The sequence below is a fragment of the Ovis canadensis genome, chromosome 6 (genome assembly GCF_042477335.2).
Source record: "Ovis canadensis isolate MfBH-ARS-UI-01 breed Bighorn chromosome 6, ARS-UI_OviCan_v2, whole genome shotgun sequence".
Classification (NCBI taxonomy): domain Eukaryota; kingdom Metazoa; phylum Chordata; class Mammalia; order Artiodactyla; family Bovidae; genus Ovis; species Ovis canadensis.
Window position 1 is genome coordinate 133,186,039 of NC_091250.1, and position 26,968 is coordinate 133,213,006.

General features: G+C 60.3%; 1 protein-coding gene across 3 annotated transcripts; it reads left to right on the plus strand.

Annotated features, from left to right (window-relative positions):
• The first annotated feature begins 39 nt into the window (after positions 1-39).
• Positions 40-26,968, plus strand: LETM1 (leucine zipper and EF-hand containing transmembrane protein 1). Of its 3 annotated transcripts, none has more exons than XM_069593300.1 (14): positions 40-383; positions 4,171-4,231; positions 8,886-9,297; positions 10,491-10,634; positions 11,139-11,276; positions 11,882-12,085; positions 16,108-16,227; positions 16,738-16,869; positions 17,123-17,281; positions 17,573-17,707; positions 22,124-22,258; positions 22,979-23,169; positions 24,015-24,153; positions 24,710-26,968. In XM_069593300.1, exons 1-14 carry the CDS (start codon positions 305-307, stop codon positions 24,857-24,859), a joined length of 2,199 nt encoding a protein of 732 aa, XP_069449401.1. In that variant the 5' UTR covers positions 40-304; the 3' UTR covers positions 24,860-26,968. The 3 variants fall into 3 exon arrangements, with proteins under 3 accessions (XP_069449401.1, XP_069449402.1, XP_069449403.1); XM_069593301.1 differs by having other exon boundaries at positions 17,576-17,707; XM_069593302.1 differs by lacking the exon at positions 40-383 and adding an exon at positions 3,908-4,006.

The window sequence follows — 26,968 nt, forward strand, 5'->3', positions numbered from 1 at the left end:
TCGGCGTCCGGCCGCGGGGCACGCCGGGACCAGCAGTCCGCGGCCGCGTGGGCCCGCCCCTGAGCGGGCCGGCGCCGAGCGCCCGCGGGGCCCAATGGGAGCGGCGGCCCGGCCGCCCCGCCCCGCGCCGCCGGACGTCGGTGCCGGGACATGGCTGCTGCCGGCGCCGGGTCCTTGAGCTGAGCGCCCGCCGCCTGCCACCAACCGCCGCCCTCAACCGTCCGCGGGCGGGCCGAGGCGCCGCGGGCCGGCGACGAGCCGCCGCCGCAGCAGGAGGAGGCCGGGCGGCCGGCGCGCTGGGCACATGGCGTCCATCTTACTGAGGAGTTGTCGCGGCCGCGGGCCCGCTCGCCTCCCGCCGCCGCGCGCCGCCGCGCCGAGGGGTAAGCGGCCGGCGCTCGGCCGACGGCGCGGGGCTGGGGCCGGGGGCCGGGCCGGGCGGGTCGCGGCCGCCCCCTCAGGCGGGGCGGGGCGCGGCGCTCGGACCCAGCGCAGAGCCGGGGTCCCACCGAGGGGGTTGCCTTGCGCGGCCTCGCCCGGCCGCCCTGCCCGGCCAGGGTGTGGGGAGCGCCCGGGCCGTGGGTGCGGGCGGGAGCCAGCCCGTGACTCATTCGCGCCGCGACCTTAGTCGCCCGGCCACCGGCCGCTGCGTCGGGGAAGTTTTGAAGAGAGCGCGCTGACAGCCTGGGGCGGTGTCGGCGCTCCCCCCTCGTGGTCGAGCCTGGCGGACCTGGCGCCCGCTCGCGAAGACAGTCTTGCCCTCGGGCCGCGTTCGGGGCTGCAGAGATGGCGGGGGGCGCACGGCGGGCGCTGGTACCCGTCCTGCGGGACGTCCATGGGACTGCTACCCTGATGGCGCTCCATATGGGCGTCGTGCATGGCCCCAGGCCCTTTCCCTATGGCCTCAGGCAGGTCTCGTCCCTGGAGCTTCAGAGACGCTAGCTGGGACCCGGAGACCGCACCTGAGGCAGGGCTCTCGGGAGCCCACATGGAGGGCGCCTGCACTGACCCGCTCTCCGTGTCTCTTTTTATATTACGCTTTCTCAGCTGGTTGCTTATTATTTTGTCCAACGAGGTTGAGATTCTTGAGTAAAATTACCTGTTTCAAGGTATTTGCCCTTTGTAAAGGCACCCTAGAAAGCATGGTTCTTGTCATTTTTGACACTGATGGCTGATCAGCTGCTTAGACCTTTGGAGTCAGGAGAAGGGCGTGGAGCCGCTGCGAGCACTCCTCTGTGAACCCAGAGTCTGCCTGGCTGCCTAGTCCAGCTTGTAATCCTCACCTCTCTCTCAGGGCTCGCTCGCTCTCTTTTCTTTCTGCTTAAGGATGGTGGTAAAGATACTTTGGCCGCACACATTTCTGTTGCATGATTCACAGTTTAAAAATTAGCTGAATTTGCTTAGTGCTTGAATCATTCCGGGAACACAGGTGTTTCCCATAGTAACTAAGACATGAAGGGGCTGAGAGGTGGTTTGGACCCAGGGCTGGGCTGTAGGGAGCCAGTCCCAGAACCCTTGAAATGATGCTCCCAGCTGAGCTTGGGGCAGCCTGTTTCTGGAGCACATTTCCCCGATTATTAACACCTTACATCAGTTTGAGTCTTGCCATGATTAGTAAACGTACAGTATTACCCAGTGCACAAGGTATTCAGGGTTCCCTTATTCTGCACATAGTTTATTCCGATGTCCTTTATTTTTGCCCCAGGACCCCATCCAGGACACCCCATCACATTCAGTCACAATTTCTTTTTGGTCTCTTGGCTGTGATGGTTCCCCAGACTTTCCTGGACAGTTTTGAGGAGGTCTGGTCAGGCACATTGCGCGACCCCGCTGTCTGGTGCTTTTCTCATGGTTGGACTGAGGTTTGAGGTTTGGGAGGAAGACCCCGGAGGTGAAGTGTGTCCTCATCCCTTCCATCCAAGCTGCCTCCTGCAGCAGGACTCACATGGCCCGCTGGCCTGGATCAGCGTGCTGAGGTGGCGTCTACTGTAGAGTCACTGCCTGCCCTTTTGCACACTGTGCTCTTTGGGAGGAAGTTACTGTGTTTGGCACCGACTTGGGAGTCGGCCGGGGCTTGCAGAGGTGGGCTGACCTGATTTGCCAAGGACTGGATATGAGACAGAAGCCCTGGCCTCCCGCCATTATTGAAACAAGGGAGCAGGCTGGGGAGCCAGGAGTTCTTAGCGCCGTTGCATGTGAGGCGCCCGTTGGACCAGAGGGCCTCCTGTACCCACGTGTGTTCAGGTATGGAGTGCCTGGGGAGGATCCTGCTGGAGTTTAGCAGAGAGAACATGGTTCCTGGAAGCCAGGTGACTAAAGGTGTGGGATAGGAAGAAAGGAGTTTCGTTTCTTTTCCCCATCCTGGGTTCCTGGCGGAGCCCCTAAAACCCTAGGAATTTCTTGAACGATAAGCAGATCTTTTGCTATTCGTCATGAGCCCATTTCCCACACACCAGAGTTTGTGCTAGCTACGAACCTGTGATTAGAGGGTGGGACCTTCCAGACCTACAAGGAGGGGAGGGCTCTGGAGATGGAGTTCAGTTGCCAGTGACCAAGGGTGTAATTGATAATCCCTAGGCCTTGAAGACAGGGACTCGGGAACGGGAGGCTTGGAGAGCTTTTGGACTGGGGGTGCCTACCAGGCAGTGAGGACAAGAGCTCCTGTCCCCAAGGACTCTCCCAGATCTCACACTATATCCCTTTCCATCTGGTTGTTCATCTGTATCCTTGATAGTAAACCACACTATTGGCTTGAGTACTTTCCTGGGTTCTGGGGGACATTCTAGCAAATTATCGACACTGAAGGGGTCATGGGAACTCCCAGATTTGTAGTTGGCAGAAGTGTGGGCAGCCTGCAGACCCCACTTGCAACTGGCAATCGAAGTGGTGACAGTCTTGTGGGACGGAGCCCTTCCCCGTGGGTCTGCACTCTCTCTGGAGAGTCAGAGTAGAGTTGAGCCGTAGGAGACGCAGCTAGGGCCAGAGGTGGGGGGTGGGAGGACCGAGGGGCCTGGCAACCTCCTGCAGAGCCTGGAGCCCACTCTGAGATTACTGTGAAGGCTTCTGAAGTGGGGAGAGCAGGGGAAGGGGCTGCCAGGGCGCTCTGGGTGCTGTGGCAGCTGGTCTGGTTGTTGCAAGGTTGTGGGGAGGCTTCTGTTTGGGAGACAAGGTAGACGGGTCCACCTCGGCTGGAGTGAGGGCTTGGGAGCTAGAGTTAGAGAAAGCATCAGAAGTATATCAGAATCCTAAAAATGTGCTGTGTGCTCATCAACATGGTTTATCCAAGAAACGGTCGTCTCTTGGTTTTGGTTTTCCTGGTCATTCTCATAACCCCCACCCTTCACATGGGCATGGAGGGTGTTGGGTCATTTGGACGGGGCCCGTGCCATCTAGTCAAAGCTATGGTTTTTCCAGTAGTCATGTATGGATGTGAGAGTTGGACTATAAAGAAACCTGAGTGCTGAAGAATGGATGCTTTTGAACTGTGGTGTTGGAGAAGACTCTTGAGAGTCCCTTGGACTGCAAGGAGATGAAACCAGTCAATCCTGAAGGAAATCAGTCCTGAATATTCACTGGAAGGACTGATGCTGAAGCTGAAACTCCAATACTTTGATGTGAAGAGCTGACACATTGGAAAAGACCCTGATGCTGGGAAAGATTGAGGGCAGGAGGAGAAGGGGACGATAGAGGATGAGATGGTTGGATCGTATCACTGGATTGATGGACATGAGTTTGAGTAAACTCCGGGAGTTGGTGATGGACAGCGAGGCCTGGCGTGCTGTGGTCCGTGGGGTTGCAAAGAGTCGGACACGACTGAGCAGCTGAACTTAGCTGACCTGACGTGACCTTGCTTGCTCTGTGCAGCTGTCTGCCTGTTGGGGGTCACGTGTGCCCTGCCTCTCCCACCAGAGGCAACTGGAGTGAGTCGGGGTGGTCCCACCTGGGGAGACCTGAAGGCCCAAGCTCCCTGGGCCCACGGCCACTAGAGTCTGGTCCCCCACGTTAGGTGCGTTCAGCCAGGGATGCTCCCAAGACACTGCACTCCACCCGGGGCAGAGCCCTCACCTCGCAGCACGCAGAGTGGGCTTCCGGAAGTTGGCTTCACAGATGGGAGAGACGCCTGCATAAAGCCACTGTTTGAGACTGACTTTGTGTTTTGTTCTGTCACAGGTCCTGCTGGGGATCCGGCCCGCCTCAGTGGTGCCAGCACCATGGGGCTGATGAGCTACGTGTGAGTAAATGAACGTCACTTTCTGCCTGTTTAAATGTGGGGGCTGGAAAGTGCTCAGGTGTTATGGTTCCCGGCTTGTGTAGGTGGTATATCCTACGTTGTTCCCTTAAATCTGTATCTTTGCATCTTGACATATGTAGTCACATTCTTTAGTGAATATTTGGGAAATAAACACTCATAATCCCAGTACCTGTTACAGGTATTACTAGCCTTTTTCGTGTGTTATTCTGGTCTTTTTTAAGTAATTTATTAGGCTGTGCTGAGTGTTAGTTGTGGCATGTGGGATTTAGTTCCCTGACGAGGATTGAACCTGGGCCCCTGCGTTGGGAGCGTGGAGCCTTAGCCCTGGGCCACAGAAAGGCCCTTGTATCTGTGCTCTAAACCTGCAGTGGTGTCTGCTGTCTGCAGAGCGCTGAGTCTCCTCCGTCCTCACGCAGCTGCTGTTTCCAGGGGCTTCTCTGGGAACGCACACAGACCCTCCCCTGCGCCACGCTCGGTCCTTCCCAGAGGACCCTGCGGACTAATCCGGGGCTCTCCCTGCCGGTTCTGGGGACGGGTCTGGAGTGAGGCGGGAGGTCTGTGGTACTGCTGAGAGGCAGGAGGGCTTCCCCATTTCTTCCCGTGGGGCTCCTGCACTCCCCGTCTGCCGCCACCCCTGCCCGCACCCCAGGCTTGCTCTCCCGGCCCTCGCCTGTGTGCACCTGCCACGTGCACCTGCCCTGGTGCCTGGAGTGGACGCCCACGATCCCTCTTGTGAGACAGTGTCCAGCCCCTGGTGACCCCTTGTCCCTGGAGCTGGCTGCTTTGGGTTCTCTCGTTGGTTTGTTGCCTCCTCTTGGCTCTGGAACTCCGGGAGGGCGCTTCCTGTGACAGATTGAATTCCCTGAAACGAAGGCTGCACAAGCTCTCCACGCTTGGCTGTTACAGCAAAAGTGTGTGTGTAAGCGTGCTTTCAGTTGTTGGTTCTGACATCAAGTGCTAGAATGAGGAGCTGGCCCAGCCTCTGCCTGAGAGCAGCTCCTTCGTGGAGGCGCAGGGGTGCGTGTGCAGTGTGTGGCGGGGACGCGACGAAGTGTTTCCAAAAGCCCCTCCCGCAGCAGCCCCTGCCGGCCCCTCTTTCTGCCGGGGTGCTCCCAGCCAGCTCCAGGCTTTGATTTGATTAGGCTTCTCTCCTGACAGTCCCCAGACTTTGTTGCCATGAAATCTCTTTATGATGTGGAGGCATTAGTATACGAGCCTAGACCCTTTCTGCTCTCGCTACAGTGCGCCCTGCCAGCTGTCAGCGTCCCCAGTGGCCTCTGTAGCCTGCGGCTGGCGTTCCTGGGGCTGGGGACCCAGGGAGGTGGCTGGGGGATTGCTGTATCCCGCGGGGTCAGCTGTCGGGTTTTGGCGTGAAGTCGTTGGGTTTAAGGTTGTGACTGCCAAACAGGCTATCGCTGCGTGTGGACTGGCCCCGCCGGTCTGGACCAGCCCGGTGGTGGGGCGGTGTCCCGGGTCAGCGACCCCAGTGCTCGTGGGGCTGGTGTGCCCGCTGCCCTTGGGCAGGGAGGGTCCACCCCTGGTGGTGCCTCTGTTCCCCCACTGCCTTCCAGACAACCTTCTGAATGAGTTCAACTCTGAAATGGTCTTTTGGGGATTGTACCTGGAATGGCATTAAGCTTGCAATGTCGCTTGGGATGTTGACTTTGCAGTCTTCCTGCGGCAAGCTGTTTTCCTCATTTAGACCTTCTCTCTCTGGGGGGGCGGGGGGGGGCTTCCTTGCGCAGGCAGAGCGCCCCGTGTCCGCTTTCCCCGTGATTGTTGGTGGCATGTGTACGGCCCCTTGCTCAGCTCTGTGAGTTTGTTTCCGGCTCACCTGGTGGTTAACCGCCAAGCGCACCGTCGTGTTTCTTGGCTTCTCCTTCCTGATGCGCTTGCTTCTGGTGTAGTTTTTCCAGTCTCGGTAGCCAGGTCTGTGACTAGAGAACTGTAGTCACTCACACGTTACCGTGACATGCGTTATAGTGACTCTAGCATTGTGTAAATTCACAGCGTTTAGAAAGTTAAAGTGCCCTCACAAGGCTGTCCTGGGGCCTCCAAGCCTCCAGCGGGTGTTGTGGGCAGCGGTGCCCGGGTCCCAGCTGACGAACATGTTTTCCTGCGGGCGATGGTGGGGTCCCCTTGGGTCCCTGGGCGCCTGCGCTTTGGGGGCAGCTCCGGGCCACGGTGCCTGTTGCCTGATGCACTCTGCATCCTGCCTTCCCTTTCCTGTTTGCCCGAGGAGCTGAGGGGGCACAGAGGTCGGCACCCCCCTGGCCCGACCTCGGGCCGCTGTTTAGGCCCGCTGACCCCTGGGTTGGCAGGTGTGTACGAGGTCGAGCCGTGGCTATGTGGAGAGCTGCTCGGGTCCCTGCAGCGGGCGCTGCTTCACTTCTCTCCTGGAAGGTGTTGGCAGGGTGCTGGGCTGAGGTGGATGCGCATCCGCGTCCTCAGGGCAGACAGGCCGGGCCTCCTCCAGCAACATGTGCTTCCTGTTGAGACGTTGCTTTCACTTGGCATGGTGTGTACACACTCACTCTCTCTCTGAAGACGGTTTATCCCAAAAGAGAGAAGGAGAAGAAAGGCTGCAGGGCCTGGGGTGAGTGGTGGGGCCCTGGCTCCGCACAGCTGAGGGGCCGGCGCTTCCAGGACATGGACGCCTGGGCCCTGGCCGCTGGGGAGAGCGGGGCCGCCCTCTGCCCACCAAGAGGCAGCGGTGCCCAGGTTAGTTCGTTTTCTTGGAGATTTTTTTCAGTGATAAATTATACAATTTGTACTTTTTGAAGATAGCTAGATCTCCCTGATTAGACGGTTGATAACCTCTCAGCTATGCCTGAAGGCAGCCGGGTTCCTGGGCCCTCACAGCCCTCGCCCGACGCACCCCGGGCTGCTCTGCTGCGCCTGCCTTCCGGGGTCTCTGTCCTCGCCTCCTGGCTGCGCCTTGTCACTGACGTCACACCTCGTGGAAGCCACTTGCCTCCTAGGTAGAGAGGTTGGAAAAGTGGGTAGTTGAGCCTGGTGAAGACAGGAGGCGAGGCGCCTTCCTGGGTGGGCGTGGTCACCACCCGCTGGGAGGGCAGAGTTTGCGGGTGGGGGCCCCGCTGGGCTCTGGGCGAAGCCGTTCTCCAGCCGCTGGGACTCGGGACAGGGCAGGGCTGAGGGACTGGTGGGACAGGACTGGCCTGGCCCTTTAAGGCAGAAGCAAGGGCCTGGGACAGAAGAGAGGCCACGGCCGCCCCTGCCCAGCTGGCCAGAGCCAACGCGGCCGTGCAGTGCCCCTGCGTGCAAGGGCAGAGCTTCCTCCACCCCGACTGGCGGCGTCTCCGCCCCAAGCGTGCCCGAGGAGCTGTCCAGGGTTCATCCCCAAGGGATGCTCGCGAAGCGGGGAGGCTGCCTGTCTCAGGTCACGTGGCAGTCAGCAACGAAACTGGAGTTTGACCTGGGCCGAGCTGCACAGACCTTGAGTCCCCGCTGCTGGCAGCACACCAGGTGCGCAGAGATGGCCGGACAGGTGGGAAGAAGTGAGGGTGTGCCGGCAATAAACGGCCCTGTTGCTGGGCCTCTGGCCATCCCAGGGTGGACTTGTGCGTGAGAGGGAGAGGTCTCTAAGGGACAGGTGAGATACGAAGGCATGAAACTCAGAAGGAGAACTGTGCACGTAAATTTTGTCTTGGCGATGGATTCCGAGAGGCCTTCTGCCACTGGAGGAGGGCCTCTTGGTTGTGCCGAGACCTAGGGCCGTGCTAGGTCTGGATGGGCACTGAGAGCTGGAGAGTGCCCGGTGCAGGCTCCAGAAACTCAGGCTGCAGCCAGCGGCCCTCCTCGAGTGGCCCTCTGCAGGCGGACCCTGCGAGCACAGCCGCGTCGTGTGGGGGAGCACGCTGGTTTTCTCTCGCTGCTGCGGGCTCAGGTGCCCTGCGGACCTGATGTGGTGCCAGTGGAGACGGTGCCGAGGTGTGCAGGCAGCTCGCTCGCTCCTCGCCGGGCCTCCTGGAGCCAGCGGTCCAGTGGGAGGTGGTCCGCATGTGAGGATTTGAGAGGGCAAGCACAGGGTGGCCCTGCAGGGTCAGGGACCCGAGGAAGCGTGGGGCAGAGCCCGCCCTGTGGGGTGCCCAGCGGGCACAGGCCTGGGCCTGGTGCAGGGGGCGGTGCGGGAGGAGGGGCGGGCCTGGGCTGCAGGCTCTACTTTGTGCCTTTGTCCTGCACAAAGGCCTTTGGTCCGCTGATGCCCGGGTCCGGCTCACTCTTGACTGGAACATTCTCCCTAAATTTCAGAACTTGCTCAGGAGCCGGAAGGTCTTGGTAGTACTCGCCTCTTAGGGGAAAGCACCGGCCCGGGGGCCCCACCCAGAGGCTGGGTCTGTCTGCCCTGGGGGTTGAGCCTTTGCTGGTTGGTTGTGTCTGACCTGCTCCGTTGAGGCTGTGGGCACCGGCCAGCCCCCCTGGCCTCCCGCAAGACCTCTGTGAGCGGCCCCTTCACCTCTGGCGGTGGGCGTGGCTCCCTGCCAGGAAGGGGCCGGGAGTCTGTCTGTCTAGCTGGGACAGTTGGCTGGGAGGTGTGACTGGCCGGCTGGGCCGCCTCGGCAGGCGGCAGGCGGCTGGCGCCTCACCGGGACTTCTGTTCTTCTTCTTCAAGGCCTCTTCCGTTGGGCGGCTGCGCCCCCGTCCACCCCGTGTACCTTTCCTTCCGCGGCGACCCCCTGGGCTGCTGGACGCCGAGGCCCGAGCGCGCGTGCGCGGTGCTGGCGGCGCCGAGGCTCCTCCCCGTGCGCTGCTGGCACTGCTCGCGCCCGCTGGGCGATGACTCCGTGGTGGAGAAGTCCCTCCGGTCGCTCAAGGACAAGAACAAGAAGCTGGAGGAGGGCGGCCCCGTGTACAGCCCGCCCGCACAGGCGGCGGTGAGGAAGCCCCTGGGGCAGCGCGTCCTGGACGAGCTGAAGCACTACTACCACGGCTTCCGCCTGCTCTGGATCGACACCAAGATCGCGGCGCGCACGCTCTGGCGCATCCTCCACGGCCACAGCCTGACCCGCCGCGAGCGCAGGCAGGTAATGGGCGCGTCCGCACTGCCCCCAAAGAGGGACCCGGCTCTGGAGGCATAGCTGACCGCTGCCGGGGCAGCAGGGCGTGAAGACCCCCTGTGTCGGAGAATAGACAGTGGGGCCCTCCGGGGCGTGTGGGGAGTCAGACGGGGCTCTTCCCTCTCTCCTCCGCAGCTGTGTGTGGTTCCATGTTTTTTCATGATATTTAAATGGAATTTGCCTTTGTAGGAAAATATGCACCCTAAAATTTATTTTCAACCATTTTTAATAAACAGTCGGTGACATTAAGTCCATTCACATTGTGGTGAAGTCGGTACCGTGAGAACGGTTTTAATCTCTTCCTCAGCTGAAACGGCCTCCTTTAAATAACATTTCCCCTCTCTTGGCCCCAGCTTCTGGCCCCACCATTCTACTTCCCGTGTCTCGATCTGACTCCTCTGGAAGTCAGAGGAGGGAGACCTCACATCAGTGGGCTTGCAGAGGGTCTGTCCTTTGTGACCGGCTGGCTCCACTGAGCACACTGTCCTCGAGGCTCACCCTTGTGACAGGGGTCCGACTCTCCTTCCTGAATAGCCTTCCATCCTGTGCGTAGGCCGCAGTTTAGTTCACTCCTTCACCCATCCGTGGACTGCTGGGTTGCTTCCATATCTTGTTTATTGTAGGTAAATGGAATTTTAAAAACTTCGTTTTCCATTTGTTTATTGAGCGTATAGAGAAACAGAGTTGATTTTTATCAGCGTGTGGAATCCGGAGGTGTGGCTGCAGGCCTCCTTGGGGCCTCGCTGACGGCCAGTCCTCAGGGCATGGTTTTGTCCGGCTCTCTGCCGGGCCAGGGGGCGACTGCAGAAGCCCTGGGCCGGCCCACGTGCAGCAGCTGCTGGTGACGGGGTTAGCTCACACAGGTTTAGCTCCCACCCAGCTTTTCTTGTCCTTTTTTAAACTCTTTTGGCCGTACCCCGCACAGCGTGGGCGACACAGCCCCAGCCAGGGGTCCGCCCCGCGCCCTCTGCAGTGGGGGCGAGGGGTCCGAACCACTGGCCTGCCGGGGAGCCCCCGCGCCCAGGTTTTCTGAAGCCCCAAGGTTTGGCCCCGGGGTGCCTGCGGAGCCCCGCCCGCTCCCTGGGAGGGCCCGCCACCGCTGCCCTGGCCGTTGTGGGAAGGAATGCTCCCCGGTCACCCTCGGCCCTCTGCCCGTCCAGTTTCTCCGCATCTGTGCTGACCTCTTCCGCCTCGTGCCCTTCCTGGTCTTTGTGGTGGTGCCCTTCATGGAGTTCCTGCTGCCCGTCGCTGTGAAGCTCTTCCCCAACATGCTGCCGTCCACGTTCGAGACCCAGTCCAGCAAGGTGACCGGCCTGTTCCAGCCCTAGCTTGAAGTAGTTATGAAGCTGCATTGTTCAAGAGTGTCATAGGTCACAGCTTCCCTAGAGCAGTGTTCCCCAAGCCACAGAGGAGACCCGTTCATGGGGCATGACACGGCTCTAGGGTGAGGTTGGCCAGCCGAGGCCCATGCCGGCCCTGCCCCCCCGGGCAGTGAGGCCTTTTCGGGACACGCGTGCCCTGCTGTGTGTGTACTGTCTGATGGCCTTCATGCTTCCCATGGCTCAGCCCACGGGGTCCGAAAAGCTTTACTGGCTGGCTCTTTATGGAATTTGTGGTCCCATCTGTGGTTGGGGGTTGCGGGGGGGCGAGTGTGTCACACAGAATTGCCTAAGTCATGAGCTAGAAGGTTTTGGAACACAGCTCATCGGTGGAGGAAGTGCTGTCAGGGCACGTGCACTTGCTGGGGCTGCACCGTCCAGGAGGCGGCGGCTGGAGGCTGGGGTGCAGTGCCCTCTCTGACCTCACAGGAGGAGAGGCTGAAAAAGGAGCTGCGGGTCAAGCTGGAGCTGGCCAAGTTCCTGCAGGACACCATCGAGGAGATGGCCCTGAAGAACAAGGCTGCGAAGGGGAGTGCCACCAAAGACTTCTCCGTGTTCTTCCAGAAGGTGCTGTGGTGCTGCGTCCCCGTGGCTGGGCCTGTGGCCCCCGGAGCTGGTTAGAGGCTGGGGCCCCTGCCTTCTCCGGAGGTGCTCCTTGCCGTCCTTCCCCCTCTTTCACTGTGCATGGTGAGGCTAGGGTTCAGGGCCGGGGCTGGAGGGATGTAACTGGTCCCGCCCCGTGCCCGTGGAGGCCGCACCACTGTCCTGAGGATTGCACTGCCGTCCACCAGCCTCATCTGGGTCTCCTGACTGCCTCGGCCCTGGGGGAGGAACTGAGGGCCCACAGTTGTGACAGGGGAGGAGGGGACAGACTGCCCCACGGCCATGTCCACAGTCAGGGGGGAGGCGGGCCTCCTGCCCCACATGGAGAGACCCCGGCTTCTTCCTGCCGGCCATCTCTGCCCTGCTGGCACAGCATGTGAGGTCCAGGGACCGGACCCGTGTGCCGCATAACGCCCTGGGTCCCAGGGGCCGCTCCCTGTGGGGGTCCCTGAGCGTTGAGCTGCCCTTCTGCTTTGTCCTGACTTGAGGCGTGTGCCCGAGAGTTGTGGGGCTGCGGGGGCGGGGGACACACAGCCTGCTGGTAGTGACCCTTACAATGGCTCCCGCAGATCCGAGAGACGGGCGAGAGGCCCAGCAACGAGGAAATCATGCGTTTTTCCAAGTTGTTTGAGGACGAGCTGACCCTGGACAACCTCACGCGCCCACAGCTGGTGGCACTGTGCAAGCTGCTGGAGCTGCAGTCCATCGGCACCAACAACTTCCTGCGCTTCCAGCTCACCATGCGGCTGCGCTCCATCAAGGCGGACGACAAGGTGGGCACGCGGCCGGGCTCCGGGGCAAGTGCTGGGGCCGCACGGGGCTCAGCCGCCGTGACAGCCCATCTCCGTGACAGGAGGTAGGCACTGAGAAGGTGGGTTTCACGGCAGCCTGATGTTTCATTACACAGGTATGTCGTGATTTATTAACCGTTACTTTAACTAGCGTTGTGCTTCCCCAAAGAGCACTCTAAGCAATACTTTTTAACGTAGATTTTGCCCCAGATCTTTGATAGATCCTATAGAAATAGTAACCTAGAACTGGGGCCTCCCGACTAAAGGGCAAGAAGTCAAAAGCAGGTCCTGACCATGACCTGGTTGCCCCCTGGCCTGCAGCGCACCTCGAGTATGTGTTTCACGGGGAGAGGTCTCGAGGAGCCCCGCCTCCTCTCAGGTGCTCCTTCGGCCTTCAGGCTGTGGCACCTGGTGTCTGAGAGCTGGGACAGCTGGCTGCTGGTTTCCTTTGCAGCTCCCCGTCCTTGTGGCTGCCGCGTGTGCTTGCTGCTGCTCTGACCTGCGTGGACGGCCTCCTGTCTCGTAGCTGGTGTGCTTAGTCCTTACTCTTCCTGTTTCTTCTGCCTGTTTTTTATGTTCCACTTAATCTCTTTCCTTGCCTTCTTTTGCATTAATTAGGTATTTATTCTTGTGTCCTCTCTCCATTAGCCTGTTATTTACTTGTTACTTGAGCTGTTTCTCTAGAGTTTACAGCCGGCTCCCCTGAGTACAGGACTCTGGCAGAGTAGATGCTTTTCGGGCCACACGCGTGCTGGGCCCCCACAGAGTCCCCACCGCACTTGCCCTCTCCCTTGCGAGCATTGCCTGCGTTTCTGCGCCTGAGCTGATGTCTGTGCTCCACCGCGTGTTTCTCCTCCTGACCCCAGGCCTCCCTGCCTGTTTCCTCCACTGGACGAGTCCCCTCTGTATTAGCCTCCCTCCTGCAGGGTGTCGCTGGGCAGGGGACCCAGGGCTCACAGGTCTTTTTCACGTTTAAAGATGCTGCTGAGTGCGTGTCAGCCGCCAGGCCTGCTGCTGTCCTCTGAAGACGGCCGTCTCTCTCTGCAGTGCCTCAGACTTTGTTTGCACTTAGCAGTCTTGCAGTAACGTCCGAGGCGGTGTTTCTGTGCTCCTGTTTCCTGGTTCTGGTGTTTCCATCGTCTCATTAAACACCACGCCCCCCAGTACATCTGGCTACCTGTCCTCTCTTCCTCTTGAGCTGATTATTCTTAAATCCATCCTCTGAGAGTCCCGTTTTCAGGTAAAATGGGAATTTCCGTCTTGTTCTCCAGAAGCAGGTCAGTACCGCGTTTCGTAGGCGTGAGGAGGCACGGCGTTTCCGCTCTGTGGAGAGCCTGCCCGGTGGCTGCCCCACCTGGGGACAGGCGGCCTGAAGGCAGGCAGCCTTGCTTGGGTCCTGCCACTCGCTGTTGCGTGACGTTGAACAGGCGGCCTGACCTCAGTGCTGGGATTCCTGGGAGGTGGGGGGCGGCCAGATCTTTGCTGTTGAGAAGTGGACGGGGCATACTTTCCTCCTGACATGAGGTGAAAACATGCATAAGAAGTCTGGAAAGCAGGGAGAAGCCCCTGAGACCCCAGGAATGACTTGGGAGGTCTTGTGCCTCAGAGATCCAGCCTTGGGCCTGAAGAAGCCAGAAATCGCTGGTGAGGACATACCTTGAAAGCCCACCCTCTGACCAAGGGAAAGGGGTCACCTGGTAAGACAGAGTGCCTGCTCTGCTGCAGCCAGACGCCATGGGAAACTCGTCCCCCACACGCTGGGTGGTGGGGGCCGTGCCAGCGGAGCTCTGTCAGTGAGGTCCGCGAGGGCTGGCTCGTTCCCCCACCCCGTCCTCCCTGCTAGAGTGGCGTCAAGAGGGGCCAGGCAGGAGGCTCTCCTGCCCCTCCCAGCCAGCGAGCACGCAAACAGGGGCCCAGAGTCCACCTACCTGGTCCAGCAGTCGGAAGAGCCTCTGCCCCGGCCTCAGTGGAGGCCACACCCCACCTGTTCCAGAACATGCCCAGAATGCAATTCACAGGTATGACCGACGTCACAGAGCGCTCAGCGCTGTTGGAGGAGCACATGTTCACAGTTCGCAGAAACGGGGGCCAGGAGATGAGCAGAGGCGGAGCTGTGGCTTGGCCTGTACCCCTGGTGCGGCAGGAGTGGTCCGCTGGAGGCGTCTCTGATTGGGCAGGAGGGGAAACAGAGGTCGGGGTCTGTGGTTGGAGAGTTTGAAATATGACTTTTGTACACCCAGGAAAGTCCACAGGGGCAATGTAGACAACTGTGGCTGTTCGTTTGGATTGGTAGATGCCAGACTGTTACACACCCGTGAACACGGTGTCACACCCCCGCCAGAGTGCTGTAGAGAGAGCCCACTAGGACAGAAGGCGAGAGTGCCAGGACCTCGTAGCCCCCAACCTGGAGTGTCCAGTCTCCTTTGAAAATCGCTCCTCGTGCTAAGAACCAGGAGGAAGGACCTCAGTGAGAAAAGGCAGTGGGTGGGCGCCAGCACTGAGTGGACAGATACAGTGGGGCATGTTGACCATTGGCCGTTTCCCAGATACGGTAAAAGACTTAAGAAACCAAGTGAATCCCAGACAGGACACCCACAGAAACCCACACGAAGACAGGATCGGACAAACACTGGGAAGACAAGTAATTCTGAAAGCGCTGAGAGACTGCAGGACGGCTTGAGTGGAAGTGCGTTTCTCATCAGAAGCCTGGAAGCCAGGAGGAACTGGAAAGTGTTTCTTTGTGTGCTGGAAAAAAAGAACAGTCAACTCAGTCCTGTACTCAGCAAAAATAAAAATTAAAAATTTAGAAAAAACTGGGATGAAGGGGAAATCAGGATGTTCTCAGATGAAGGAAAGCCAGGCTCTGGTGGAGCATCAGGAAGCGACCGTGTCTGGCAAGCAGCAGGCTTCGCTCCTGCTGGCGAGTCACCCTCGTGAGGCAAGGTGTGGCCGTGGAAGCAGGGATGGACTCCGTGCCCAGCGGTGGCACTGGGACAAGCTCAGCCTGCGGGGGAGATGGGGTGAGGCCCCTGCAGGTCACCTCGTGGTGAGCTGGATGCATCCTGCCGTCAGAGCAGCCCCTGGAAAAGGACGCAGCTGTGCGCAAGGGGTACGCGCAGAGGGGCCGCGGGCACTGCTGGAGGACGGGCAGGGCAAGTCCTCACGCCGCGTCTCATTACCACTCAGCGCTGGGGACAGGCCAGATGTCCCGCCCTGGGCGAGCAGTGGGAGCAGGACCGTTGTGGGTGCGGCATGCTCACCGACACAGGGGCTGCGTGGGTCTTCAGGGCCTCCTGGAAGCTTCCGCAGCATGTGGACTACAGAGGGTAGAGCACACTTGTGCCTGGGGGCGGCTGCGTCTAAAGGGGCCACGTGAGGTCCTCGCGGGCGCGGCGCAGCATCGCTTCCTGGCCGTGCGCTGAAACCACCCGTCAGGTGTGACGGGGACCCACACGGCTGCACGTGGTGCTGCAGCTGTCCCCGGGTTGACAGGGGGCACTGTTGCCCATCATCCTTCTCTCCCGTCCCTCATCCCTGCACAGGCTCCTCAAGACCCCAGGGCTGTGCCATCTGCCTCGGGCACTCCTGCGTGCTTCGCTGTGGCCTCAGGCTGCACAGGGAGGGTCAAGAGGCATGCTGAGTGCAGTCACCCCAGTCCAGTCCTTCCTCTCCCGTCCTGGGAACACAGAGGATGCTGGCCGTGTGAGGGGATGGGAGGACTGCGGGGTTCAGGCAGAGTGGGGCCTGGGCCTGGTGGGCATCTTTGCATCCCGCGGTGGGTCCTGGCCCTTGACCCTGAGGTCCTGCCCTCTGTCAGACTGTCTGGTCCCTGCAAACTCAGAACTAGCACCTTGGGTGGGGGCGGGGATGTTTGTCTCATGTTTGGCAGAGTGTGTTAGGGAGGTTCTAATCACACACTTAGACCAGCGTGTACATGGGGACAGCATAGATCCTCCCTGAGGAGGGTGAGCCCTCCAGAGGTCACCAGCTTCTTTCTTTGACAGCTGATCGCTGAGGAGGGTGTGGACAGCCTGAATGTCAAGGAGCTGCAGGCGGCGTGTCGGGCTCGAGGCATGCGGGCCCTGGGCGTCACAGAAGACCGCCTGCGGGGCCAGCTGAAGCAGGTGCGTTGGGCAGGGCCCTGGGCCACCCTCGCGGGCTCTGGGTCACCACTGGAGTCTTTCCTGCCGCTCCGCCTGGTCTTGTGAGGATGCCCGAGGGACAGGCCGGCTTCCTGGGAGATTCCCACACGTCCCTCTGCTGAGGCCGGGGGTGTGGGCAAGTGAGACCCAGGCCAGCCCGACCTGTGTAGGCCCTGCTTTCAGCAGCCCCAGCGCCTCATCCTGCTCAGTGTTTCCCAGTTCCCGTGGCTTCACTGCAGGGCGTCTGCCACTCATGGGCCTGAGGTGGGCAGCGGGTGTGAGCGTGGCAGCCAACAGACCCCTTGTAGGGATTGAGGTGTTTCTGGAAGAGCTTGCTCGGGCGATGGGGTTCACTTAGGTGCTGCTGCTGTGGTCGCTGCCAGCCTGCACCCCCCTCCCCTCCCCGATGCAAACCAGAGCAGGGGAGGGTTCGGCCAGGCCCTGTGGGTGGCCGGGCTGGAGGTGAGCCTGGGCCTCGCCTCCCGCTCACAGTGGCTGGAGCTGCACCTGCACCAGGAGATCCCGACGTCGCTGCTCATCCTGTCCCGGGCCATGTACCTTCCCGAGACCCTGTCGCCCGCCGACCAGCTCAAGTCAACCCTGCAGACCCTCCCGGAGATCGTGGTGCGTGTGGCCGGGCCCTCTGCCCCTCGCTGTCAGGCCCCTTACTGCTCAGGGAGACGCCCCCAGCTCACTCTCGTCTGTCCTTCCTCCCCTGAGGGCCCTGCGGGACGTGGGAAGGTGACCCTTGGGGTCCTCCTCCTTGGGAATCAGGCCTGGAAGGGACAGCGCCCAGAGGCACTGGCTGGGCGCCAGGGCTGCGCTGGCGGGGAAGCCTGCCCCGCGTCGGCACGCTCACGGGCTCCCCTCCCTGAAGGCGAAGGAAGCCCAGGTGAAGGCGGCCGAGCTGGAGGGTGAGCAGGTGGACAACAAGGCGAAGCTGGAGGCCACGCTGCAGGAGGAGGCGGCCATCCAGCAGGAGCTCCGCGAGAAGGAGCTGCAGCGGAAGAGCCAGGCGGCCGCGGCCCAGGCAGCGGTGAGCGGGGCGGGCGGGGGCAGAGCGGGCGCTGCCGTCTGGGCCCGAGGCCCTGTGGACGCTGGGGCCTGGAGGAGGAGTGGCGTGAGTGTGCCTCACCCCACTCGGCGCTGGCTTGGAGCGTCCTGCAGGGGAGCCTCGTGGGGGTAGGCCTGCTGCCGGCCGGTCAGGCTCCGCAGACCACCCTCACGGAGACGGCTCTCTGGCCCGCGGTGTGTCTGCCGGTGTGGACGCCCCAGAAGACTGCGGTCCTGTTGAGGGTGCTGAGCCGGCAGCGGCCTTGCGTTTCAGAAGGAAGCGGAACCTGAGGTAGTGGCCGAAGGCGCCCCAGGGAGGCCAGTGGCTGAGCTGCAGCTGGAAGAGCCTGCTGTGACCCTGCCTTCCGAGGTCCTGAAGGACAGCGCGCCCGTCTTGGAAGGCTTGAAGGTAACAGCGCTCGCCAGAGGGAGCAGTGTGCAGCCGCCGGATGCCAGCGGCTCCAGGGGCTCCCGAGGATGCGGGCCTGGATGGCTGCAGCCTGGCTGCGGAGGGTGACGGTGGACGGTCGCGGGGCGTGGAGAGCGAGCCCGGAGGGGAGGCGGCCCGGCCTTGGCTCAGCCCATGCTCCTCGGGCAGAACGCCCAGCAGGGAGGCTGGTGAGGTCCTTGCGGAGGCCCACTTGCTGTCACCTTCCAACACGCTGCGTTCCTGGGTGCTCACTTCTGGCAGCCTCGCCATCCTGCCATGACCCACACTCGGGGACACCCCTGCCGCCGGGCGGGCCTTGGTACAGGGGCATGGCGGGCAGAGCAGCTTCTGAAGAAGCTGGGGGGGGGGGTGTTCACGGGCAGGAGCAGCGTCATCAGTAGCTGGAGTAGGAGAGAGGAGGCAGGGCGCGGGTTGCGTCTGGGGGTTCCCAGCGAGTTGTGGGGTGGGGGACCCTGTGAGGTCACGCCTGTCAACACCTGGGTGGGGCTGGGCTTGGTGAGGTGTGCCGAGGGCCCAGGGGGTACGGTGTGAGGATGGAGCCCTGAGGGGGGAGCATGGGGTCATCGGAAGTGGAGGGGAAAGCCCCACTGCAGGGCCTCGGAGGAGCTGGGGGACGCTAGCCCTCCAGGCCGGTGGGTAGGAAGGGCCTGTGATGGGGCACGGGGTGGAGAAAAGCTGTTCATGTGAGAAGAGAAAGCATGAAGTGTCAGTTTGGGGGGTCCTGCTGAAGCGAGCTGTGTCTGCAGGCGCAGCTTTCAGGGAGCAGTGGTGCACGGGGGCTGGCGTAGCCTGGGATATGCCCAGTGGGCTCTGCTTCACCTGGTCATGGCCTGGAAGACAGGTGAAGATCAGCACTCCACGTCACCTTCGTGCGGCTCGAGGAAAGAGGCTCCTGGGAGCCTGGGCTGGCCTCAGCTTGAAAGGAGACCTGGGAACGGTCAGGGCCGGAGGAAGCAGGGTCATTTTGAAGACAGTTTGGGGCAGAGGTGGGAAGCGAAACAGAGGTGGGGTCTGGTCGGGGCCGCAGAGCGCAGCCTGGAGGAAGGGCTCCTCAGTCTGCACTCAGGCCAGGATGACTGGCCATCTTTGTGGAGAGAGAGGCATCCCGTTGCCACTGGATTAGGACTGAGACAGAGAAGGATGTTTCAACTCTCAGGAGAGCTTGTGAACTAAGGGTTGCCAAGGATGACTTAGCAGGAAGCACACAAAACTTCAAACAAAGAACCTCAGTTCCTGAGAAAGATGCCTCAGAGAGCAGGGCGGTGCCGCTCCTGTCTGCAGTGCAGCAGTCTTGGGGTGTCGGCCGTCTGCAGGGACAGGGAACCCAAGTAGCTTCAGGAAACTGTGTCGCTGAAAACCTCACCACGGGGAGCGGCTTCGGGGCAACGTAGCGCACGCCGCTGGTGCTGGTGCGCGCACACTCCTGGCAGGAAGCTGAAGAGGAGGAGGACCCTGAGATGAGCACCTCCCGAGGCCACACCAGGGGCATCAGAGGCAGCCGCAGAAGGGGTCTGTCCTGAGCAGTCTGTGCTCCGCAGACTCCAGGACGTGAGGGGCGCCTGCTGTGAGAAGGACGGTGCATCGTGACCGGTAGTCCTGGCGGTCAGTGGTCAAGAGCCCGCCTGCCCATGCGGGGAGCGCGGTTCCATCACTGGTCCGGGAGGGCCCCACAGGCTCAGCCCGCCAGCCGCCGCTGCTGAAGCCCACACGCCCTGGGGCCTGAGCTCTGCGCCGAGAGAATCCCGCGCCAGCGAGGAGCCAGTGCGGTCAGGATGAGTGCCAGGCGTTCGTGGATAAGGATGGACGTGACCAAACGGTCAGAAAACGCACCCTGACCCGGTGGGGCTTGTCTGAGGAATACAGAAACATCTAGTGTCACGAGCACGCTAACAGACGAGAGCGAGACCGTGAGCGGGCATCTCAGCAGAGGTGCGGAGAGCCCCGGGCTGAGCTGAGCCCTGTTCTCAGCTGACGTGGGGTGAGCCTTCTGACCGCAGGGCCGCGAGGGGTGCCCCTGATCAGAGGACACCTGGCGGCCGGGGGTGTCTGCACCCCACCTGCTCCGCGTCGGCCACAGGGTCTGGCCAGGATGGCGAGACGAGGAGCAGATGGAGTCACGTGGAAGTGGACTGTTCACAGATGACGCGGCCACCTGAGAGTGCACAGTGCTTAGTGCTAGAGAGGAGCAACCAAGTTGAAATTTTCAGAAACATTTCACAGGTAGATCATACCCCAAAAGTGAACTACTTGGGATAAATTTGGAAATAAGCACGAAGGCCTGTGCAGGACGCTATAAGCTGTTGTTGAGGTGAGTTAAAGCAGTGAGTAGCAAGCTTCACTGCACTCCTGGACGTGAATACTTGATGTTGGTGAGACGTTAATTCTTGCCAGCTAATGCTCAACATTCTCCAAGCCAGGCTTCAGCAATATGTGAACCGTGAACTTCCAGATGTTCAAGCTGGTTTTAGAAAAGGCAGAGGAACCAGAGATCAAATTGCCAACATCCGCTGGATCATCGAAAAAGCAAGAGAGTTCCAGAAAAACACCTATTTCTGCATTATTGACTATGCCAAAGCCTTTGACTGTGGGGATCACAATAACCTGTGGAAAATTCTGAAAGAGATGGAAATACCAGACCACCTGACCTGCCTCCTGAGAAACCTATATGCAGGTCAGGAAGCAACAGTTAGAACTGGGCATGGAACAACAGACTGGTTCCAAATAGGAAAAGGAGTACGTCAAGGCTGTATATTGTCACCCTTCTTATTTAACTTCTATGCAGCGTACATCATGAGAAACGCTGGACTGGAAGAAACACAAGCTGAAATCAAGATTGCCGGGAGAAATATCAATAATCTCAGATATGCAGATGACACCACCCTTATGGCAGAAGGTGAAGAGGAACTCAAAAGCCTCTTGATGAAAGTGAAAGAGGAGAGTGAAAAAGTTGGCTTTTAGCTCAACATTCAGAAAACGAAGATCATGGCATCCGGTCCCATCACTTTATGGGAAATAGATGGGGAAACAGCAGAAACAGTGGCTGACTTTATTTTGGGGGGGCTCCAAAATCACTGCAGATGGTGATTGCAGCCATGAAATTAAAAAACGCTTACTCCTTGGAAGAAAAGTTATGACCAACCTAGATAGCATATTCAAAAGCAGAGACATTACTTTGCCAACAAAGGTCCATCTAGTCGAGGCTATGGTTTTTCCAGTGGTCATGTATGAATGTGAGAGTTGGACTGTGAGAAAAGCTGAGCACCGAAGAATTGATGCTTTTGAAGTGTGTTGGAGAAGACTCTTGAGAGTCCCTTGGGCTGCAAGGAGATCCAACCAGTCCGTTCTAAAGGAGATCGTTCCTGGGTGTTCTTTGGAAGGACTGATGCTAAAGCTGAAACTCCAGTACTATGGCCACCTCATGTGAAGAGTTGACTCATTGGAAAAGACTCTGATGCTGGGAGGGATTGGGGGCAGGAGGAGAAGGGGACGACCCAGGATGAGATGGCTGGATGGCATTACCAACTCGATGGATGTGAGTTTGAGTGAACTCCGGGCGTTGATGATGGACAGGGAGACCTGGTGTGCTGCGAGTCATGGGATCACAAAGAGTCGAACACGACTGAGCGACTTCACTGATCTGATCTGTGGATTCAGGACCACCACAATCCCAGCATCCTTTGTTGTTGACATTGACAAGCTTATTCTAACGTATGTGGAAATTCAAGGGACCAGCCATGTTTTCTAGACTCATTACAAAAGACCCTGATGCTGGGAAAGATTGAAGGCAGGAGGAGAAGGGGACGACAGAGGATGAGATGGTTGGATGGCATCACCTACTCGATGGATATGAGTTTGAGTAAGCTCTGGGCATTGGTGATGGACAGGGAGGCCTGGCGTGCTGCAGTCTGTGGGGTCGCAGAGAGTCGGACACGCCTGAGCGACCGAACAACAGCGAAGAATAGCCGTGATGGTGGGTGAGCAGGCTCCTTGTACTGGCGGATGGAACTGTGCGTGGCAGTTAAAGGAACATGCCATCACGGTGCGTCTCAGAGTGACGGAGCTCGAGCCGTGTGGCACCATTTGTCAGAATCCCAGCAATGAGTCTGTCGTGACAGAAGTCCCGGGGCGGGGGGTTCCTGACACGAGGAAACCTTTGGGGTGATGCTGCTTTTCGGTCGGGTGGTGGTGGCTCTGTGGGTGTCTGCCAGACAAGCCTGCACAGGCGCCCTCAGGCGTGGGGGGGCGCACCGGGGCGTGCCGCCACCACCTGCGCGGACACGCGGCTCGGACAGGAAGGTGGCCAGCCCTTCCGGGGAAGCCAGTCATTCTGTTTCACATAGGTTTTTTTGGCTTGCTGGTTGGTTTTGTTTCCAGGAAGAAGAAATAACTCAAGAGGAAATTGACGTACTCAGCAACGCGTGCTCAAAACTGAAGGAGCAGAAGAAGTCCCTGACAAAGGAGAAGGAGGAGCTGGAGCTGCTGAAGGGGGACATGCAGGACTACAGCCAGGTGGGGCGCGCTCAGCACCCGGCCACGCTTCCAGCAGGCCAGGCCCGCTGGCCCACAGGTCTTCGGAGGGAAAGCTGAGTTTCAGGAAACCCTACTCGGCAGCTCCTCCAGCATTCCCGGGGGCCACGTCCCCGGGAATGCTGGCCACTCGCCCTTGTAGGCGACGAGCAGGCGTCTTCTCGGTTTCTAAGCACGTGAAGGCATCAGATGAGCAGCCTGGTCACTTGATGTGTGAAACCTTACGTTTGCTCCTGACTTCCCAAAATAGGCTTTCTTACATACTAGTTCTTTTTTTCTTTTTTGAGATTGGTAAAAAGAATTCACCGTTCTCTCCTCCTCCTCGTGGCAGCCCTCTCATGGTGCAGGTCCTCTCATTCCCATGTCGCCTTCCATTGTTCCCGGTGACACTTGCTTTTAGGGAAAGCAGACAGTCCCGTTCCTTGATTCTTTCATCCATTAGGAAAAGAGTCAGGGTTCAGAAAAGAGTCCGAATTTCCTTTGATACGAAAACCACGTCTGAGTTTTCAAAGCTGAGAGCAGACCCGCACGGTGGACAGGGATAGGTGAGCAGCTGTGTGGCTGGAGCTGCGGGCCCGTGCCCCCACAGCCCAGACCTTCCCGCTTCCGTGATGCGGTCTGGACTGACCCAGTTACTTTACAGAAAGTAAACTTAAGGTTTTGCCCTAAGATGGTCTGTTTACAACTGAATAATTTTATTAGGATTTACAGGAGATCAAGAAGGAACTTTCAAAGACTGGCGAAGAAATGTACGTGGAAGAGTCTAAAGCCAGCAAAAGGCTGACCAAGCGTGTGCAGCAAATGATCGGGCAGATGGACAGCCTGCTGGCGCAGCTGGAGGCCGACCAGAAGGCGGGCAAGCTGGGCCCCGCCACCGAGGGCGCGCCTGCTGGGTGAGTGGGCGCCTTGGACTCCGCCCCGGGGCGTCTGACTCGGCGCCATTCTCAACCTGCGTACCTGCCAGCCACCCCTTCCCTCTGATCCAGGTGCAGCTTCTCCACGACACTGTCACTGGGGCGGCTCTGAGTCAGGTCTTCCTAGCACACTCCGTGCGTGCACACGCTCACACTGCACACACACACACACTGCACACGCACAGGCTGGTGCTGTTGCCGCGTGGGGAAGGCCTCTGGCAGCTTGCCTGCTCTCTCTGCATCCACCCCTCCCACCCTTCTCTCAGGCTGCCATCGCGGGTCCTTCCAGAGCCTCCGTGGGTCACAGCGCCCCCAGCCTCTCCCTGCCTTCCTGCCTGCAGCCTCAGCCCCGCTGGGCGCCTGTGTCCTCAGACCATCGCGCTCTCTCCTGCCTCCTCCCTTTTCCTGAGCTCCTGCAGTCGTGACCCCCGTGCAGGGGCCAGTGTTCCCCTCAGGTTAACCTGCTGTGCCCTGTGGCTCACCTGCCTCCTGTGTCAGAGGGCAGTGTGGCCCCTCCCACCCTGCCCCGGGCACAGACGGGCCTGAGGAGCCCCCTGTCCTCATCGCCCCGGAAAGGCTGGACATGCCAGACGGCTGTGTACAACCGGCAACCACTCAGAGTGGTGGCCTCTGCCCCGCTGTCCGCACTGGAGTGGTGGCCTCTGCCCCGCTGTCCGCACTGGAGTGGTGGCCTCTGTCCCTCTGTCTGCGCTGGCCTGGGGTACCCAGCTGATGGGGCAGGGGGCCCTGGGTGGAGGGTGCTGAGTCAGGTCTGGGCTGCGGGCCCGCGGGGGTGAGGTGACATGTGCAGGCTGTGTTCCCAGAGAGACAGTGATCAGCGTCTCCGAGCTCATCAGCGCCATGAAGCAGATCAAGCACATTCCCGAGAGCAAGCTGCTGAGCCTGGCCTCGGCCCTGGACGACAACAAGGACGGGAAGGTCAACATCGACGACCTTGTCAAGGTGGGTCGTGGGCCCCTGAGGCCTGAGAGGCACCCGGCCCCCAGTGCTGGGCTCCACCTTTGTCAGGAGCCTGTGGGCTCCGGCGTCTCTGGGGCCGCTGTGTCTCCAGCCCAGTGGGGACTCTCACCCGGAGCATCAGCTGCCCAGCGTCCTGGCCATGGAGGCGCAGGGCCTGCCGCAGCCCCCCTGGGTGCTCCGGGCGCTCTGCCCCACGGAGCCTGGCCTGCAGCCTCTGAGCTGTGCTGCCCACCTGCCTGCGGCCCTGGGTCCCGGGAGGCCCAGCTGGTGCCCTGCCCAGGGCTGGGACCTCGGGCCGCCTGCCCCCGGAGCCCCTCTCTCAGCCGTGTGTGACCTGGGCTCTGGAGTCTGTCGGCTCCTTGGGGTCAGGGGTCTGGTCCTCAGAAGGCCAGCGCGGGTGGAGGACCCCAGCCCCCAGGGAGACAGTGCCAAGGGCCGGCCTGGCCAGTCGCCATGTCCCGCCGGCTGTGCTCTGAGGGGAGCCTCTGCTGTGAGGGGCAGAGCGGCCTGAGCCCCGCGCCCCCTCCCCTGTGCACAGGTCATCGAGCTGGTGGACAAAGAAGACGTCCACATCTCCACCAGCCAGGTGGCCGAGATCGTGGCCACGCTGGAGAAGGAGGAGAAGGTGGAGGAGAAGGAGAAGGCCAAGGAGAAAGCGGAGAAGGAAGCGGCCGAGGCGCAGAACTAGGGCCGGCCCAGCCCCCCGGCACGCGGGCCTCCACGCGCCCCCCTCCCACTGCAGTGGTCCCGACGTGATGCTGATTGCTTTGAAGTGATTCTTAGTGACGGACCTAATATTTTATCTGGAATAAATCAGAAACTTCATAATCAAGTAATTTTTAACAGTCATCATTCCATGAAGATTGAGTCAGCCCGGAGCCCCCGTGCCCATCCAGGGAGGCTTCTCTGGGTCAGCAGGGGCCCAGCGCCATGGGGTCTCAGCCGTGGCGGGCAAGGGTGGCCAGCCAGCGGGAATTGTGGCCCTGCACAGCCCCCTGGCTCCTGAGGTGGCTCGGGCCTCCCTGCTTGCCCCCTGGTAGCGTCTGCCTCAGAGGAGAGGACCCATGCAGGGATGCCCCCGGCAGACACAGCCGCCTCGGCCTGGAGAAGCAGCTTCACGTGTCGCGGGCTTGGACTCCTGAGCGTCAGTGTGAACCAGCGAGCAGACCACGCCCACTGTCTCCATGGTTCTTGGGAACCTCGTCTGACACTCTCATGTGGGCATCCACGTCCTTTCCTGAGTGACCTTGGATTCTCACCTAATCCTTCAGCTAGCTAGCGCTGAGCTTCCTCACGCAACAATCTGCCCAGCTGAGCAAAGTGAGCATCAGTTAACGCCAGGAGAGGTGCTGGTGAAGCCCTTGGAGATGAAGCCTCCCCTGTGCAGGAATCGGTCATGCTTCTAAGCTGGGATGTCATCACCTCACCCCACACCCCGGGTGTTCAGATGGATTTCACCGCGTGTCTCACCCCAGAGGCTGTGGGGGCGCTTGAGGGGCTTGTGTCTGCCTGAGGCCCCTGGCCACGGGCATGCAGCAGGTCCGGGAGCCGGGTGGCCATGGCCCAGCACCGTCTGGCTTGGGCAGGGCCAGCCAGAGCGCTCCATGGTGCACCGACGTGGGCCCTGGGAGACCTGAGGCTGGTGGGGCCGGCAGGACGAGCGAAGGAACACAGCTTCCAGATGACCTGAGACCTTGTGCTCAGCCGCTGACGGACTGTGGATGAGCGGAGTACCTCTGAGTCCTCCAGTGGACACCCTTGTCGGGGCGGTGGGTGCTAAAGGGTTTTATTTCGGTAATTTCAGGGGCGTGTTGTAGGTGCTCCCTCAGTGTATACGAGTTGTCTTATGTGTGGAGTGGCCTGGGTTTCCGCTGCAGTAGTGTGCTTGCTTGTGGCGCTCGAGGTGGCCAGCATACTTGAGGAGAGGCTAGTCTTTCCCGGCCCCGTCCTCACCTTGCCGCCTTCACCAGGCACCCAGCGCAGCCCCCTCATGTTCTCAGCACCTCCTCCCCACTGCCCCCACCCCGGCACGGCGGGACCCCTCTCCGGCATCTGTACCCGGGCCTGTCTGCTGCAGGCTTCCCTTTCGAGTTGCTTGTTTTTACTGTCCTAAACTTTATTTATTGCAGCTGAGCAGAGTGCCCGGGTGCGGCTGTAACCGGTGAGCAGTGCTGGGAGTGAGCGTGGGGTGTGACGCGGCATCAGGGTGGCTGGCTGTCGGCTGGGCACCCGGGGCCTGCCCCCGCCTTCCTGAGCTTTCTCAGGAGCGTGCTCAAGTCCCCGGGGCTGTGACGCCGTGCCCGCTGGAAGCGCAGCGGCCTTCTCCCTGCTTTGCGCCACCTGAACACCCCCCGTTACTAAGGATTCAGGAGACTGACGTAGCTTCCAGAGTCGCTTTGGAGTATCCAATTCCAGACTTGAAAGCGAAGGCACCGCGTAATTTGTGCAGCGTCACCTCCAGGCAGTGGCCGTCACAGCAACAGGACCAGCTCACCTGAGGGCCGCCTCCTTGGGCTGCGTGTCAACACCTTTTTTAGAAATAGCGTTTTTTATTAAAATATCAAACTCATGTTTGGGTAACAGCTCAGAGCACAATTTCTGAATCATGTGGCCCGTCCACAGTTGGGGTGGGAAGTGGCAGGGCTGTCTGAGTGTCTGGCTCCTGCTGCACTCCAGCCCGGCCTCTGGGGTCGCCTGCCCTGGGAGCGCGCGTCCCACCTGTCCTCGAGACGGTGCTGGAGACTAGACCCACGATCTCACGTGAGGAGAAGGCTGAATAAAGTGCCGTCTTGTATGA

Excerpts from the sequence above, each read along its gene's own strand:
- LETM1 (XM_069593300.1), top strand. The coding sequence starts at position 305 with ATGGCGTCCATCTTACTGAGGAGTTGTCGCGGCCGCGGGCCCGCTCGC. Across the intron at positions 384-4,170 it reads GCGCGCCGCCGCGCCGAGGG|GTCCTGCTGGGGATCCGGCC; the intron begins GTAAGCGGCCGG and ends GTTCTGTCACAG. Across the intron at positions 16,228-16,737 it reads TGCGGGGCCAGCTGAAGCAG|TGGCTGGAGCTGCACCTGCA; the intron begins GTGCGTTGGGCA and ends TCCCGCTCACAG.